This window comes from Copadichromis virginalis, linkage group LG11 (genome assembly GCF_057382275.1).
Source record: "Copadichromis virginalis isolate Kocher_CV1m ecotype Utaka linkage group LG11, C_Virginalis_male_GT1.1, whole genome shotgun sequence".
NCBI classification, from domain to species: Eukaryota; Metazoa; Chordata; class Actinopteri; order Cichliformes; family Cichlidae; genus Copadichromis; species Copadichromis virginalis.
Window position 1 is genome coordinate 2,516,790 of NC_140628.1, and position 19,363 is coordinate 2,536,152.

The 19,363-nt window shown below is 42.0% G+C and overlaps 1 protein-coding gene across 4 annotated transcripts in view; it reads left to right on the forward strand.

Annotated features, from left to right (window-relative positions):
• Window positions 1–19,363, forward strand: part of grik2 (glutamate receptor, ionotropic, kainate 2) — a 351,880-nt gene that overhangs the window by 308,437 nt on the left and 24,080 nt on the right. For 3 of the 4 annotated variants that reach the window (XM_085472845.1, XM_085472846.1, XM_085472847.1), the window contains 2 exons: window positions 11,225–11,475; window positions 11,746–11,773. In XM_085472845.1, coding sequence (XP_085328971.1) covers window positions 11,225–11,475; window positions 11,746–11,773 — 279 coding nt within the window. The remainder of the gene's footprint in view (window positions 1–11,224; window positions 11,476–11,745; window positions 11,774–19,363) is intronic. The other variant, XM_085472848.1, reaches the window with a different exon arrangement.

The window sequence follows — 19,363 nt, forward strand, 5'->3', positions numbered from 1 at the left end:
TTATTAACATAAAAGGTCAGGTCCTTTAACATAGGTATCTCTTTTGACTCAAGTGTAATTGCAAAGAACATGTTTTTGTTGCAGAACAGCACCTCAGTATATTAAGTGGCTGTACACTATGGAGGTTAAAAAAGCAGTTATTGTGAAAGCTTTATTGATGGCTCTGTAATGGAAGCAAATACAGATTTTCCACTTTGACACTGCACTTGAAGGATAGAGGTCAGAGCCTAATTATTGTAAGCCCTTTAATTAGATGGATTTGATGTTTAGTTCATAATAGGTGTCATTGTCTGATGTTGAACAGAATCCTGATTATTATTTTTTTGTTATTTTGTTGACTTCACAGTGGCTTTTAAACATATTTTATGTCATTCCTTTACCACATAATTAGTGATTTACTGGTAATATAGCCTACTTCTACTGGTAATGTAGTAGTAGGAAGGATCAAAGAGATGATTCTGCTTTGATGTTTCATAAATCAAGATGATGAATATATCGAGGTGTGGTATACTTTGCTTTGTTGTTGCACATTAAAACCAAACTTAACCGTACCTTGACAGTTTACATTGCAACACATGCCAGAGGGTAATCCTTATGGAGGAATACTTAGCCCCAGGATTGTCCCTGCTATCTTCAGCATGCAGAAGAACAGTGCAACACAAATAGAGAGGTGAAAACATAGGGTATATTGTTAAACACTTTATTAGATTAAGCAGCAGATTTTCACAATTTGCTACAAATACAGTAAGACGAAAACTTCTTGCTAGGTTCTTTTACAGTTACAGATGGCAGGGATCTTGCAACAGTAACCTCACATAAATTATAAAATCAAGCTATAGCTTTCACAGAGAGGCGATTGTACTGTCAGTGTTATACGTCATTGTTATTAACTGGCTCAGAAGCAAGGGATACATTTGTACCATGGGCCACCTCAGGAATGGATAACTGGCTTTTGTTTTTATGTTCCCTGTAAAGCACTTTGTAACAGATTCCTGTCTTTAAAAGTGCCATATAAATTCATTTTACTTCCTTACCTCCTTACTCCAAATCAAAACACTCAAATGCAGGTTTAAAAAAAGTTTTGGCTTCAGATAGTTCGGCAGTACTCAGAACAGCCCTTAGATCCTCAAAGCCGGAGAAAACTGCACGTAAACTTAAACTCGGGGTGGGTATAGAGGAAAAAATGCTTTTCGCTCACCCTTGAGTGATGATGTCTGTGGAAGTGGGTCACTGTTGGTTGACACAAACTGAGCTGCAGGCTCTGAGGATGAAGCACTTTCAAGCAAAGGCAGCGGCACTTCACTGTGGACCGGCAGGGTGATGCGACAGCGAATGGCGGCTTGGGAGGTCACCGGTGACGCAGCTTTGCAGATAGAGCAAGGCCAGCCCGTGCGGGAAACCTCTGGTTGAGGCAAAGCAGGGCTAGCAGCAAGGTCTGAATGGTGCAGCTAGAGCTCATGTTGATGGCTGGGCCGTCTGTCCTTAGGAAATGGTATAGGTGAAGAAACTCGCTAAACCCTTGCCGTCCCCACCTGAGGAGCAGATATGGGTGCAGGGACGGGTTAGGTCCTGGCCACCATCACGCTAGGCACAGGGACAGGTGCAGGAGCAAGCTGGATACCAGTCATCCCCACCCGAGGAACAGATATGGAGCAGGAGTGGACTGGGTCTCAGCTGCCCTCGCCCTGGGTGCAGGCAAAGCCCTAGTCGCTCAAGGAACCACGGCAGGGACAGGGACCAGCTGGGCCCTATCCACCCTCACCGGGGAAACTGGAAGGGTGCAGGGGAAGTCAGGGTCCTAGCCGTCCTGCGAGTAGGAACAGGCTGAGACACAGGTTTGAGATAATGACAGGAGGAGAGAAATGGTCAGGTTCAAAGTCAAATTCCGGGGAGAGAGTCTCAGATGCTGGAACAGTTCATATGGATGGAAGTTGGTAATAACCAGTCTTCTGACAGCCCAGTGCAAATAATAAACAGTCTTATATTTTGCTGGACTTGTGGTTTGCTGAACAGTAGGTTTCGACTTGTGGTGATTTGGAGGGAAAAAGTCAAACTCACTCACCACTGGGTACTGCTCCGCAAGGCCCTGCCTCCTTTTGGCAGAGACATGGGAAAGAAACTGAGAGCTTAAACACACTGGATAAAGATGACTAGAAACAGGGAAGAATATAACTGAACTAAGTCTGACTAATGAAACAGGAAGTCGAACTTAACACAGTGCACATTGTCAAAAAGGCTAACACAATAAAATAATGGGCTGATTCTTATATAGCACTTTTCTACTCTCCCGCAGTACTCAAAGCGCTCTATACAACATGCCTCATTCACCCATTCACACCTACTCATACAAGCACTTCTAAACACAAGTGCAACTAATAAACATTCACACACATTCACACTCCGATGAACGCATCGGAGGGCAATTTGGGGTTGGTATCTTGCCCAAGGATATTTGGCATGCAGACTGGGGAAGCAAAGGATTGAACCACCAACCTTCCAATCAGTAGCTTATCTGCTCTACCTGAGCCACAGCCACCCCACAAAATAGGAAATATACTTGGTTGCGAGCTCTCGTTGGATTGTTTGGTACAGGCTGTATACCCAAGAACCAATTCCAGTTCTTGGTTGGTCCACTGCGCTTGCCTGTTGGTCTGGAGTTGGAAACCAGACGACAAACTAACCTCCAAGTCTTCAGTTCAATTCAATTTTATTTATATAGAGCCAAAGCATGACAACAGTCGCTTCAAGGCACTTTATATTGTACAGTAGACCCTACAATAATACATACAGAGAAAACCGAACAACCATATGACCCCTTATGAGCAAGCACTTTGGCGACAGTGGGAAAGAAAAACTCCCTTTTAACAGGAAGAAACCTCCGGCAGAACCAGGCTCAGGGAGGGGCGGGGCCATCTGCTGCGACCGGTTGGGGTGAGAGAAGGAAGACAGGATAAAGACATGCGGTGGAAGAGAGACAGAGGTTAATAACAGATATGATTCAATGCAGAGAGGTCTGTTAATACATAGTGAGCGAGAAAGGTGACTGGAAAGGAAAAACCCAGTGCATCATGGGAATCCCCGGCAGCCTATGTCTATTGCAGCATAACTAAGGGAGGATTCAGGGTCACCTGGTCCAGCCCTAACTATATGCTTTAGCAAAAAGGAAAGTTTGAAGCCTAATCTTAAAAGTAGAGATAGTGTCTGTCTCCTGAATCCAAACTGGAAGCTGGTTCCACAGAAGAGGGGCCTGAAAACTGAAGGCTCTGCCTCCCATTCTACTTTTAAATACTCTAGGAACAACAAGTGGGCCTGCAGAGCGAGAGCGAAGCGCTCTAATAGGGTGATATGGTACTACAAGGTCATTAAGATGAGATGGGGCCTGATTATTTAAGACCTTGTATGTGAGGAGCAGGATTTTGAATTCTGGATTTAACAGGAAGCCAAAACAAGAGAAATCTGCTCTCTCTTTCTAGTCCCTGTCAGGACTCTTGCTGCAGCATTTTGGATCAACTGAAGGCTTTTCAGTGAGTTTTTAGGACATCCTGATAATAATGAATTACAGTCGTCCAGCCTGGAAGTAATAAATGCATGAACTAGTTTTTCAGCGTCACTCTGAGACAGGATATTTCTAACTTTAGAGATGTTGCACAAATGGAAGAACGCAGTCTTACATATTTGTTTAATATGTGTGTTGAAGGACATGTCCTGGTCAAAATGACTCCAAGGTTCCTCACAGCGTTACTGGAGGCCAAGGTAATGCCACCCAGAGTAAGAATCTGCTTAGATACCATATTTCTAAGCTTTTCAGGGCCGAGTACAATAACCTCAGTTTGATCTGAATTAAGAAGCAGAACGTTAGCGGCCATCCAGGTCTTTGTGTCTTTAAGACATTCCTGCAGTTTAACTCATTGGTGTGTGTTATCTGGCTTCATGGACAGATAGAGCTGGGTGTAAATGTATGCTATGTCTTCTAATGATGCTGCCTAAGGGAAGCATGTATAATGTAAACAGAATTGGTCCTAGCACTGAACCCTGTGGAACTCCATAACTAACCTCAGTGTGTGAAGAGGACTCTCCATTTACATGCACAAACTGGAGTCTATTAGATAAATATGATACAAACCACTGCAGCACAGTACCTGTAATACCTACAGCATGTTCTAATCGCTCTAATAGGATATTATGGTCGACAGTATCGAACGCTGCACTGAGGTCCAGCAGGACAAGCACAGAGATGAGTCCACTGTCAGTCTCCAGATCAGTGCCTCCATACAATGCTGTCTCTGAGATCTACAGAAAATTCCTTAAACTTCCTGACTTGGTTTGTGCTCTGACATGCACCATCAGCTATGGGACCTAATTTAGACATGTATATCTCTATTCATATCATTCCCAGTCAATTGGATTTACCACAGGTAGACTCCCATCAAGTTGTAGAAATATCTGAAAAGAAGAATGGCAGAAGAGATGATAAATCAGAACCAGGGTACTTTATTGATTCCTAGGGGAAATTATGTTGGTTACAGCACTCCAGTACAAACAGTAACACAGACAGACAATACAAGAAGTAAGAAATAGCACAATATATATAATATATAAATACATATAAGCAGAGATGGGCAGTAACGCGTTACTTGTAATGCGTTACTGTAATTCGATTACTTTTTTCAAGTAATGAGTAAAGTAAGGGATTACTATTGCAAAAACGGTAATTAGATTACCGTTACTTTCCCGTAGGAACGCTGCGTTACTGCGTTACTAAAACCGTGATTTTTTTGCGAGAATGTCTCACGACAGTGACGTAAGCGAGTGCGACGTTCGTGACAACAGCTGTGTGCAGATCAATAATGGATCACATATCGAGTGCAGAGAGAGTATGAGCGTGCAGCGTTTAAAGCGTGGAAGTACTGACCTTACTTTGAGTTTGATTCCATAAAAAGTGACAAAAACATTAGTGTCAGTTGCGCGTGGGAAGAAAACTTCTTTTTACAGCAAAAAAACCCCTAAACTTCCAACAAGCACCGAGTAGCTACGACGTAATGGGAAACTCACAGAGAAACTCGCGGATTCTTCCACTGACCGCGGCACACCTGCACCAGGGTAAACCTCCACCTGCCCTACTCCTGCTTTACAGGTGAAAATAGAGCAACAGGACCGCTGAGTCTTTGACTTTATTTATTTTCTGCTGTGTTTTACTTGCATCTAGTTGAAAGACTGAGTGTAAACACAAAAAAATATTTTATTTTATGTGCTGGAATGTGCAGAAAATAGGTTTAAATGTTAAACTAATTTATTCAAGTCAGAGAATGTTGCATATAATTAAATGTTTGCTTGATGCATAAAGTTAAAAGATTAAAACTAATAAAACAAGTTTTAAAAAGAGACTTTTCCATTTGATTACATTTTGTATGATGGATTATGCAGAAAAAGTAGAATTGGGCTGAAAGATCTATCGCTTTATCACCTATTCAGGTTGTAAATCGTGTTTTTTTTAAAGTAACTAAGTAACTAAATAATTAATTACTTTTGAAAATAAGTAATCAGTAAAGTAACGGGATTAATTTTTTTGGGGAACTAATCAGTAATTAATTACTGATTACTTTTTTCAAGTAACTTGACCAACACTGCATATAAATCACTTACTGATAAATATCTGAGTAAGAAAGAAAGAAAGAAAGAATAGAATAGAATTCAATACAATAGAATTCAACTTTATTGTCATTGCACATGCACAGGTACAGGGCAACGAAATGCAGTTTGCATCCATCCAGAAATGCTTTAGTGATATAGATATATTACAATATATATTAGCAATGATATAGATATGTGAGTATATTACAGAAATGGGTCTATTATGGTATGTAATAATGTACACGGTATGAAGTATGTTGTGAATATTCTATAACTATAAGTATGTACAGGCTGTAGTGAGTACGAGCTATGTACAGGCTATGAACAGGATATAAATATGAAAAACTATACAGAATATGAAATAAATAACTTTACAGAATCTGAGATATACAGCTATACAGAAATGGGAACTATGCAAGTTGTAAACAGTTGTAGGATTAAAGATTATCGAATGTACAGAATGATTATTTACACAGAGCTATACAGTAGTGCAGTTAAGATAAGTGAGCTATGTGGATAGTTTCTACAGAGGTATATAAAGTGCTGGTGGTTGTGAGTGATGGTTCAGTCCATGTTATTATTGTGTGTTTGAGGGTACAGTTGTCCATTGTGGGGGTGTGTATGTTCAGTCCATGTGTTTAGTGTGGGTCAGATGTCAGGAGGCAGAGTTCAGGAGTCTGACAGCTGTGGGGAAGAAGCTGTTCCGGTACCTGGTGGTCTTAGTCCGGAGGCTCCTGTGGCGCCTTCCAGAGGGCAGGAGGGTGAAGAGTCCATGTGATGGGTGACTGGGGTCTTTGATGATTTTCCCAGCCCTTTTCAGACACTGCTTCCTGTAGATGTCCTTTATGGCAGGAAGTGGTGCTCTGGCGATGCGCTGGGCAGTTTTCACGACCCTCTGCAACGCCTTCCAGTCCCAGGCAGAGCAGTTCCCGTACCAGACTGTTATACAGTTGGTCAGGATGCTCTCGATGGTGCAGCGATAGAAGTTCACCAGGATGTCTGAGGACAGGTGGTTCTTCCTCAGAGTCCTCAAGAAGAAGAGGCGCTGGTGAGCCTTCTTGACCAGCTTGGAGCAGTTGGTCGTCCAGGTGAGATCCTCGGAGATGTGGACTCCCAGGAACTTGAAGCTGCTCACACGCTCCACAGCCGTCCCCTTAATGTGGATGGGTGGATGTGGGTCAGCATTCCTCCTGTAGTCCATGATGAGCTCCTTGGTCTTCTCGGTGTTAAGCAGCAGGTTGTTTCTGTCGCACCACTCAGCCAGACGATCCACCTCCTCCCTGTAGGCGGCCTCATCGTTGTCACTGATGAGGCCAATCACCGTGGTTTCATCTGCAAACTTAATGATGGTGTTGGAACCATCAACAGGTCTGCAGTCGTGGGTGAAGAGGGAGTAGAGGAAAGGGCTCATCACACAGCCTTGTGGTACACTCATTGTGATGGTAGATGAGCAGTGGTTATCCAGCCGGACATGTTGGGGGCAGTTGGTCAGGAAGTCCAGTAACCATTTGCAGATGAGGGAACTGATGCCCAGGTCTGTCAGTTTCCTGTTGAGTTGTGAGGGGAGGATTGTATTGAACGCTGAACTGAAGTCTATAAACAGCATTCTGGCGTATGTGTTGTTGTTGTCCAGGTGTGAGAGGACAGAGTGCAGTGCGATGGAGACTGCATCCTCTGTGCTCCTGTTCTGGCGGTATGCGAATTGGTGGGGGTCCAGGGTGGGGGGGAGACAGGATTTGAAGTGTGCTAGGACCAGCTGCTCTAAGCACTTAGTGATGATGGGGGTGAGTGCTACTGGGCGGTAGTCATTGAGGCTAGATGGGTTGGAGTTTTTGGGTATCGGGACGATGGAGGTGGATTTGAAGCAGGCCGGTACCACAGCGTGGGCCAAGGACAGATTGAATATGTCTGTCAGCACTCCTGCAAGCTCCCCAGAACACGCTCTGAGAACACGCCCGGGGATGCCATCAGGACCTGCATGTACGAGCATGTAATGGAGGCAAGAGGGTGTACAACAACATATGTAAATCTGAAGTGACAGAGAGGGTTGGGAGTGAACATATCTGATGAGGAATGGTCACAAACCTGGAAAATACAGCAGTCAACAACATCATCACGTGCCTGGAGACTGCACTGCTGGGAAAATGTAATTAGATTTTTTATAACACCCAGAATTAGGAACAAACACACTTCATTACCACAACCGTGTTGGAGGGGCTGTGGAGAGGTAAATGTGAATCATTCCCATGTGTTCTGGTTCTGTTCCAAGATTACAAAATTTTGGGAAGATGTTCATTTAGTTATAGGTAAAATTCTGGGTTATGCTGTATCTAAGACTTGTACATTATTATACTTTGGTGTCATTACGGGAAATGTGATGAAAGAAGACAGATACATATTGAAAATTATGCTTGCAGCCTGTAAAAAGGAAATCGCAAGAAAATGGTACAAGATAAACCCACCATTGCAGGGTTAGGGTTAGGGATGAATCGCAGGATGGATCAAAATTATGGACGAAACATAAATCATGGACTTGGACATGACTTACAAAATAAGGACTCAGGTCAATACCATCACAAGTGGGAGAAATGGACTGAGTACATAAATTCGACAGGATAAAGACGATCACATTGATAATGAGAAATGATCAAATTGTAGAAACATGGTGACCCAACTCGGGGTTTTTTCACCTGTTTTATTTAGTTTTTCTTTTTTAAATGTTATTATTTTTCTTTTTAATGTTCTTTTTTGTTGTTACCCTCTACCCCCACTGTATAATGTTAAAAGAAAAACAATAAACAGAAAGTATCAACAATATTTCTCCCATAATACCTTCTATTCGATGGCTCCTTAATAAAACCAGAATTAGATTAAAAATCTTTCTCCTCACATGCAAGGTCTTGAATATTCAGGCTTCATCTTACTGGTACCATATCACCCTAATAGTGCACTTCACTCCCAGACCGCTGATTACTTCCTATTGTAGGGCATTTAATTGCAGAATGGGAGTGTTCAGTTTTCAGACCCCCTATTCTGCAGAACCATCTCCCAGTTTGGATTTGGGAGACAGATACTCTACTTTTAGTATTAGGCTCAAAACATTCCTTTTGGATAAAGCGTATAGTTACGGCTGGATCAGGTGACCTTAAATCCTTCCTTATTCATGCTGCAGTAGGCTGAGGTTGGTGGGGGCTTCCCATGATGAGTGTTTCTTCTTTACTCACCTTTTTCAATCACTGTGTTTTATTAAATCTGATTCTTTTTCATTCTTTTACTGAATAGAAAGAACACGACTCAGTTAGTCAAAATATTTACAATTTTTTATTTAATCATCTTCCGGAAGAGAGAAATCTACACATCCCAAAGCCAGTTGCAAAATCTCTAGCATTAGAAACCAAAAATGTGTCTCATATAGGTGTTATTTTGGTCCTTTACACGTCACACATAGTTTTGATAAAAACAACTGTGTTACTAGTTCCGCTTTTTCTGTCTGGTTTCCTGTATTTTATTAACATGCCTTTGCAGCTCTGCACTAAACTTCCTGTTTCTTAAACTTCCACTAACTTAAGCCTCTGTTGCTAAGGCGACCTATCACCCTCTGACCTAGTTCTCTCTCACAGCTGGCCTTGCTTTATAGAAGCCTTTATTATTAAACTACATAAAGCAATATAATCAGAAAATAAGCACTAAGAATATATGTTTATTCCGTAACAGTTTATTCACCACTCTGCATTTAATCATTGGTTATTATTCAACTCTAGCTCTATCCCAGTGTGTCTTTTGACCTGCCTCCTTCTCTTTACCTTGGACCGGTCACTGCTACCTTAGGCCTGGTTCTGCCTGAGGTTTCTTACTGTTAAAATAGAGGGTTTTTCTTCATACTGTCGACATATGGTTGCTCATGTGGTCGATCATCTGATTGTTGGGGTTTTTCCTCTGTATTGTTGTAGGGTCTTTACCTTACAGTGTAAAGCACCTTGAAATCACCCTGTACCTAGCACCTCCTTCTGATCAGGTCTGGGTCCGCTCCAACCCTCGGTGGTGATCATTATCATGAAGAGCGAGCAGTTGCTGTAGCAGCAACAGCTGATTTCACACAGGTCCTCTTGTGGTGATTTCACTTGTATAACCTCTATACAAAAGTGAAGCGTCTTTTGATCAGTATGTCTCATTGTTTATCAGTTTGGACAAGGATGTTTTCTCTCTCTCGTCCTTGTTTGCCATCACCTGTCCCAAAAGAAGTGAAATTCTTGGATCATCCAGTCTGTCTGCAAGATTAGTTAGTTTTACCTTCCCAAGGAGACATTGTTATGGCTTGCGATACTGTCTTGAGAGGCAGGTGCTACTTGACACACTGTGCACTTAAGCTCCTCAGCAAGGACAAATGTGGGACCAAAGGCTACAGTCCCATTTACACAGTCTCTGTATTTGCCTGATGCGGTTTATACATGCACCTCAGGTCAGAACTTGCCCTCAAAATGAACTGTTTTAAGATCACTGAGAGTATTTACAACATACTTTAATATGCAGTTCTAGACCAATAAGTACCCCCTAAATTTTTCACAGCCCATTTGATGACTAAAAGTTCTAATAAAACTTTGGTTCTGCACACTCCTTTCTGCTTTGCAGAGACTGACTAGCAACAGCAGTAGTTGAATCGTACCTTCCCACTGTCCTGTCACAGGACAGCTCCCAGGCCATCATGATTTGTTACTGTAACAAGTTTTGTTAAAATGTGCACAGGTCAGCACAGTGATGTGAGCATCTGAAAAGCTATCTCGCAGGCCTAAATCCAATGGGATTTGGGTCCTTTTTTGCCTCTTGACTTAATGAGTCAGTTTTGCAACTAAGGACTTGAACATGGAGGCAATGTAAGAAAACCCAGGAACAAATAGTCCATAGTAGTTGGCAACATAATAATAATAATAATAATTTCAGTTCCTTGGCATTCTCTGGCAGTTCTGGTTTATATTTATGGCCACCCCATCTGCAAAGACACCACATGGCCCAGGTACTTGACTTGCACAGCACATATTCAGCTTGACCTTCAAGTTCTCTCTCTGCACATGCAGGTGACACCAACTGTGCAGTCTGTGCAGACAACCTGATATGAGCCATGATATCAGGTTATAAACTACACCGTTCAAAATGAACGAGAAGGATTAAGGAAGCAAACAAACATCAGGGTCTGCAAGGCCAAGACAATAATAACCACCACTCTTACTAGAAAATAAACATTAATTTCTAAGGTGAAAAAAACTGGCTAAGCTGGCTGACCACAAAACATGAGAAAATTGTGCATAAACAAAAATGGCAGAGAACCCCGATCACACACACACACACACACAACACTGAAAGCCAAACACTTCCAAATGCCAAGGAGTGTTTGGTGCTGGAGCAATATATGAAACAGTCTGAATGCTGTTCAGCTGTGGCAATCAGGTGTGGGAAAACCTTGGACAGGAAGGGAGGGAGAGAGCAGCTTTCTGTCATAAAGGGGCCAAAAGGTCAGTGAAAGTAACAGTGGTGGTCTATGGGATTTAGTTAGTTGCGTCAGCTGCTTACACTGACCTTATGCATTTTGGTCCTTTAGGTTCTCCGTACAGAGATAAGATCACTATTGCCATTCTGCAGCTTCAAGAGGAAGGGAAGCTACACATGATGAAGGAGAAGTGGTGGAGAGGAAATGGTTGTCCAGAGGAGGAGAGTAAGGAGGCCAGTGCCCTTGGGGTACAGAACATCGGTGGGATCTTCATCATCCTGGCAGCCGGACTTGTTCTCTCTGTCTTTGTGGCCATGGGAGAGTTCCTCTACAAGTCCAAACAGAACGCACAACTTGAAAAGGTAAGAAATTCATTTGATGTTTTTTGTTTTTTAATTGAAATTGTGATAGTTTATTACAACAAACACATGTCACAAAGAGTAGTCTCATGACAAAGACAAATACAAACACATCAATCAATTTTAAAATAAATGGAACAAAGTACGCTAACTTTCTTCCCCACATTTGTAAGAAAATGATTGTTTCTAGTTTGCGGAAACTTACACTGTGATGACAGTGCCTAATGCCATACAGTAAGATAAGGGTTGGTCTTTTTGCATTTATTCACTTAGGCCCAATGGGGACAAGGAGATAAGAAACGTGAGGAATTCTGCTGTCACCATGGATCCAAGCTAGACTTTAACCATCATCTCAAATGATCTCCAGAAAAACTACAGAATATTTTCTATTGCAATACCCTAAAACTTTCAAAAGGTTTTGTTGTGACAACCCCCAGGAAATGGGAATACTATGAGTAGTTTACTAAAAAAATTGGAATGCTGGCATTCAATCACTCGTACCTGTTTTTACAGTTTACTAAGCCGCATGACCCACTTCATCAACAGCCACACCCACCCGCACACATTTCCCAGTGCTGCTTTTCATTTCCACGTTGCACAATCCCATCCTACTTGTGCTGTCACCATTTTCACTGTTTATATCTGTAGTATTTAGTTCATAAATAGCTTCTTTTAATAATAATGTATACTTTATTAATCCCCTGTAGGGAAATTCCTCTCTGCATTTAACCCATTCACCCAGTGAAGCAGTGGGCAGCCACCAGTGCCCGGAGAGCAGTCTGTAGGGACAATACCTTGCTCAGGGGTACCTCAGGGTATCCGTTCAGTGGATTTGACCCCCTGACCTTTCGATCATGGGGCAAACACTCTACCTACTGAGCCATCTCCTCCCTCCTCTCATTTTAATCAGTTGAGAGACAAGACTGGAACTTTTAAGCAAGCATCTAGCCTCAGATACGTTGCTACTATAAAGGCCTAGAGCACCAGACAAAACTCAGCTGTATTGAAAAATATGTCAAGTACCTTTTCCCCCAATTTCCACCAAAAGTGTACTGCAAGTGCTTACGTAGTGCCAGTTTTACTGTGATGCTTTTTGAGGCTGCATAGCAACAAGTGCAATAAATAGGTTGCACTTTGTAGTTTTGCATTATATCCTATTATGCCTCTTCAGATGACCAAAGTCACGTCAAAGTCTGCTTTATTGTCAAAAACCAGACAGATCATAAACAGGAATTCGAAATTGCAGTGCTCACACTGCCCTCAATTTTACATTCAAACAACAAAAACATAAAAAGATTAAAACAAAAATGTCCAACACAATCCAAGTGTTTGAGTGACCGTCTCTCAGTCTGCTGGGTCTAGCCCATAGGCTCTTCAGTCTCGTTCCTGACGGCAGCAAACTGAAAAAGCTGTTGGACAGATGAGTGGAGTCACCTATAATGCAGAGGGCTTTTCGGATGAGGCGGGTGTAATAGATGTTCTGAAGGAAGGGAAAAGAAGTGCCTCTGTAGAAGTTGCTCATAAGGCTTTTGCTCTCCTCAGTTTGCAGAGGAAGTCACTGTTGGGGTTTACTGGTCAGAGATGCTGTTTTTTGACCAGGAGAGATCTTCTGAGATGTGCACACTCAGGAACTTAGTGCTGCTTACCCTCGCCACAGCAGCACCGTTGATGGTTAGTGGGGTGTGCAGGGTGTGAGTTCTCCTGAAGTCTATGATGATCTCCTTAGTCTTCTCAAAATTCCGGGACAGTTCTGTGCCTCAAAGCAAGCGATGAATTTGTTTAGCTCATCTGGTAGAGAGGTGGAACTGACAGCAGTCTGCAATGTGGGCTTGTAGTCTGTGGTCTGCTGTCACAGAAGCTCTATGAAATCCTCCTGGAGTACTTTCCTCTATGATGCCAAGGGACAGGTTTGCCTTTGCTGTTCTTAGGCTCATCTAAAGCTGGGGATGAACTGTCTCACCCTCAGGAGGCTGTAGACCTCAAATATGAGCCATGGTTTCTGGTTGGCCCAGACAGTAATAGTCTTGGTCTCTGTGACATCATCGATGCACTCTGAGATGTAGCCAATGACAGTTTCTGTATATTCCTACAGGTCTGTGGTGTTGTAATGTGTGGCAGCCACTTTAAAGATCTCCCAGTCTGTGGTGGAAAAACCGTCTTGCAGTCCCTCTGAGGACCTTACACACGTACCTGTTTACAAACTGGTTTGGTGACTTTGACCAGGGGCCTGTATACTGGCATTAGCATAACAGTGATGTGATCAGATTCACCAAGGCGGGGGAGGGAGAGAGCTTTGTAATCTCCTCTCTGGGTGGTGAAAACATTGCCCAGAATGTTGTTTCCCTGTGTAGGAAATTTAATGTGTTTGTGCAGTTTGGGAAGCACAGTCTTTGGGTCTGCATGATCGAAATCACCCGCTAGGACGAGAAAAGCATCTGAGTGGGCTGTCTGCTGTTCACTGACATGCTGATACAGTTCATTCAGTGCCTCACTCCTGTTGTTGTTATTAGAGCAGGGAGCGATGTAGACAGCAACAAACAGTATGGCTGAAAATTCCTTCGGTAAGTAGAATGGTCTGCACTCAATGATCATAAGCTCCAGCAGAGGTGAACGGTGTTTGCAAGCCACAACAGCATCAGCGTTGATGTAAACACAGAGTCCCTCCACAAGTCTTAGCCCCTTCGGCAAAAAAAATCAAATCATTTGTTCAATGGTTTTATTATTTGTGCATCTTCTGCCAAAGTTCCTCCCATATGACTTGTTCTAACTCACACAGTATGCTGACCTGAGGGAGGGTAAAACTCATTCTGACCAGGTAGAGAGCAGCACGTGTGGCCAGCAAAAGAAAATTAAATTATTTTAATTAAAATTTGCTTATTTAAAATAAAATAAAAAAAATTTTTAAAAAGGAATTAAAAATAAAAAAAGAGTATATAGTATAATAAAGGTATAAAATTATTTGTGAAAACTCCGCAGCCATCAGTTGACAAAGTAGGCAAAATCTTAAGCAAGCAAAAAAGTGAGAAACCTTCAAAATAAAAGCATATGAATAAAAAGATGCATTATACAAAAACAAACTAATAAAACCAAAGCATAAAATACACAGGAAAAAACATTACAATGTTACAGATTTTACAGATTTATTTTCCCCTTTTTTCAGTAGAAACGGTGAAAAACAGGAATGGAGCAACATAAGTATAAAAAAAATAATACCTTTTTGGTTGCTTTTTTTTTTTTTCTCTTTTTCTAACATACGAGCCACCAGGAGTTGCTGTATAGCTAAAACTGCCAGGGCCAAATATTACCAGCAGTTAAAATACATTTCATGATTTTAAGATACAAAGTTTTTTAGCTTTTCATTCTACAACAGAAAAGACTAATACTACTACTCACAAAATGGACTCTTAACACATTTTCAAATGTTATAAATTACTTTTATTGCTCATTGCTGAAAAATCTCCCTTTTTTAAGCAATACGTTGCACAAAACTGCTGGTTTTAACAAACAAAACTCAAGAAAATTAAAATCCCAAAATGATATATTATTTTTAATTTTTGTTTGTTATTTAAAATGATCAGAATATTGCATAGTTCAGGCTTTACAGCCTTTAATAGGCACAATTACATCCACGTCTCCATACAAGATATTCCTAATTAATGCGCACATAAAATTTACAGTTTACGTGGAGGTACATGTAGAGCATGTTAGTGAGACTCACAAATACTCTGACAAAATTTGTCTCTGAATGTATGAAAATTGTTTGCTGCATAGGATTTCTTATACCAAACCATCTTAATCTATATCTCACATTCCACAGATCTCAACATTTTAACTTTAGTTAAGTTAAAGTAGAAAAGCACCAAAGAAGAGACTGCCCCAGGAGACCCTAATGACCCCAGATACCCTGGGAGATGGCAAGGGGATCTCCCAGCGTATCCACTTTCTGACAGTTGTCAGAAACGGGGAGTGGGTTTCTGGGCCTTCTAGGGCCTTTGAGATTTACCTCACCAGGTGGGCTTCAAATTGACCCTGAAACCTTGAGTCAACACTGCCCAACCTTGATTATGAGTCTGTCTCGGCATTGATCTTGACCCCAAGCTGTCCTGGGATCCCAAAACAGTTGAGTTTCTGGCAGTAACAATATTTATTCACATGGTAAAGAAGGCCATCAGGTCCTCAGCAAGCTGGCTCAGAATGCACAGGAGTGGTTGTACCCACAGTTCTGGTCCCTGAAGGCAATGCACTGCGCAACGCCTGGCCAACCTCACAGCAGATCAGCTGGTGGAGGTCTAGGGATATTTTGGCATGGCTGTGGCAGATCTTTTTGTGTCTAGGGAGATAACTCAGCATCCCATCTTTCTCTCCATATGGAGAGATAATCAATCGATCAGGCATGGATGCAATGGCCTCCCTTTATGCCTTTCCCTCCGTTACTCTCCTTCACCCCCACCTGCAGAGGTTCCAAGTGGAAGAGGTGACCATTATCTTAGTGGCTCCCAACTAGCAGAACACCATTTGATCGTTTCTTCAAGGTCACCCTTGGGAGCCCATTGGATGCCTCTCCATCTCTTCCAGCTGTGGGCCTGGCTCCTGAGACAGCGTATCTACTAGTCATGATCTTGCTTCAGTTATTGGTTAGTAGCTCCATCTACCAAAGCAACATATTCATTTATAAACATATTCATGTTGGAATGGGAAACAAGTGGATTCAAGTGGACCTCCACAGCCCATCCCATTTTCCAATTTTAGCATGAACTGTTGGAGGAGGGCAGGTCCACCTCAGCTCAAAAATAATGGTAGCAGCCAAAAAAAGACAGCATGTGTCAGTCCCCAGAAACTACTAGATTGACTTGTTGTCCCCTCATTGCTCAGTTCTTCATGGAGGTAGCAGGGTGCCTCCCTATCAAAAGCAACTGGCTCTCCCTCCATGAGATTCCAGCATGAGCCATTCAAACTCCTTGAAACAGTGGAGCTAAAATGGCCTACAGCATTCTTGTTCGCTATAGTGTCAGCTAAATGAGCGGGGGAGCTGTATGCTCTATCACTGCACAAAGAGTGCTGCCCTGACATGCAGGTGTGATGCTTCACTCAAATCCTGCCTGAGACTGAGTCAGAGTCCCATCTCAGCCAATCTTTTGTAAATCCTTTGTTCTTGGTGATGGGCATATTGGTGAGGACAGAGTAGAGCACTCTGCTGTCGGTGATGGCTCATTTAAACTCAACTGCTATCCTTTGCTCTCATGTAAGTAAGTAAGTAAGTAAAACTTTATTTATATAGCGCCTTTCAAGATAAAAATCACAAAGTGCTTCACAGAAGCTAAAACCTAAAAATAAAAATCAACTAAAAGCAAGTTTAAAAAGATGGGTTTTTAGCTGTTTTTTAAAAGCGACCACTGAGTCCACAGATCTCAGGCTCAAAGGGAGAGAGTTCCACAATCTGGGGGCCACAGTTCCAAAAGCTTTGTCGCCTTTTGTTTTCAGCCTCGTGTGCTGGACAGCAAGCAAGCCCTGGTCACATGACCTCAGGGACCTGCTGGGAATGTATGGATGCAAAAGTTCACTTATATATGTTGGTGCTTGTCCATGCAGGGCCCTGAAAGTCAAGGTCAAAACCTTAAACTGGATCCTGAATTTAACGGGGAGCCAGTGCAGCTGAATCAGCAGGGGTGTGACATGGGAAAACTTGGAGGACTTGGTCAGAAGCTTTGCAGCAGCATTCTGAACAACTTGCAGACGATCCAAAGAGGCTTTACATAAACAAGTAAACAAAGAATTACAGTAGTCCAGACGAGATGAAACAAATGCATGAATGACAATTTCTAATTCGGAGCGCGATACAATGGGACTCAGCTTAGCAATGTTTCTCAAATGATAAAAACAGGAGCGAACCAAAGATTTTACATGGGCATCCAAAGTCAGAGCTGAGTCAATACTAACACCAAGGCTCCTGATAGACGGTTTTGCAAATGTAGCAAGTGGACCCAAGTTTTCCATAACACTAGGTACAAAAGTTTTAGGAGCACAAACAAGAACTTCAGTCTTCTCCTCATTTAGTTGAAGAAAGTTTCCAGCCATCCAACATCTAATGGAGTCTATGCACTTGTGCAAAATTTGTAGCTTGGAAACATCATGGGGCTTAAAGGAGATATATACCTGAATATCATCTGCATAGCAGTGATACGAAATGTCCTTAAAAGTGCTCAATAAGTGTTGAAGAGGAAGTAAATACAGTAAGAACAATAAAGGCCCCAAAACTGAACCTTGTGGCACACCATAGGCAAGAAAAGTAGAAGAGGAACTGTACTTAGAGGTAGCCACAGAAAAGGATCGTTCATGCAAATAGGATTCAAACCAGTCCAAAGCAGCCCCTGATATACCCACCCAGTCTCTCAGCCTATCTAGCAGAATATGATGGTCCACAGTATCAAAGGCGGAGGTCAGGTCCAACATCAACAGAACGGAGCATTCTCCTGCATCACATCTCATTAAAATGTCGTTGGAGACTCTAAGAAGTGTAGTTTCAGTAGAGTGAGCTCTACGAAAGCCAGATTGGAATTTATCCAGAATGCTGTATTCATCTAGAACAGCTATAAGCTGCTTAGCCACAACCTTTTCTAAAATCTTAGAAATGAATGATAATTTTGAAATCGGTCTGTAGCTACTGAGAAGAGAAGCATCAAGCTTAGGTTTTTTTAACAGTGGGTGAATAACAGCATTCTTACAATAAACAGGGACCTGACCAGAAACCAGTGAGGTATTAATAATTGTGAGCACACAGGGACCAATAGACTGAAAGACATTTTTAAACAAAGATCCAGGTAAAATATCAAGAGAGCAGGAGGATGCTTTCGTTGAATTAACCAACTTGACCAGCTCAGGTAAGGACACAGGTAAAAATCTTTCTAACATTACAGGCCTAGCTTGAGTTGGATCAGACAAGAGAGACACAGAAGGAGAGATACTGTTCCTCACGTCACTGACTTTTTCAACGAAGAAAGAAAGAAATTTTTCACAATCTTCATTTGATGAAATTGGGACAGCAGGTGGAGCAGGAGCAACAATATCACTAATGGTGTCGAATAGTACCTTAGGGTTACCTCTGCTCTTAGACACTAAGTCTGAGAAATAGGCCGCCCTCGCATCTCGAACTGAAGTGTTAAAAGAGACTAAAAGGTCCTTTAGATAAAGGAGATGGACATGCAAACGCGTTTTCCTCCATAAACGCTCAACCTTACGGCAGCAACGCTTTAAGAAGCGAATGCTGTCATTTAACCAGGGAGACGACTTTGAAACCGGAGCTAGTCTAACTTTGACAGGACAAACATTGTCTAAAATACAAAGACAATGATTATTAAAAAGATTTGTTAAAAAATGAACATCATTATAGGGAGATAAAACTAAATTAAAAGCATCGGAAAATTTAACAGCACTAGAGGAAGTTAAGATGCGAGAGCTAACCACGTGTCGAATAGGAGAGAAGGACAAATGAAAAGACAGATTAAAAAGAAAACAACGATGGTCCGAAATAAAAATGTCCTCAGTACAAATAAAATGAATGTTTAAACCTAAAGTAAAAACAAGGTCCAGTGTGTGTCCTTTGGTGTGTGTGGGACCAGACACATGCTGAGTAAAATGAAAAGAATCCATGACGCTAAGGAAACCTCTGGCAAAGAGGTCAGAGTCATCATCAACGTGTATATTAAAATCCCCGACTATAACCAGTCTGGACAGCTTCAAAGTCGAGGATAAAAAGTCACTGAACTCCTTTAAAAACATGCTGTTTAGGCCAGGTGGACGATACACTACAGCGCAGTAAAATGGATCTTTATTTCCAATTCTAACCAGCTGTAGTTCAAAGGATGAAAAATGTCCGACCAACACTGCACGACAG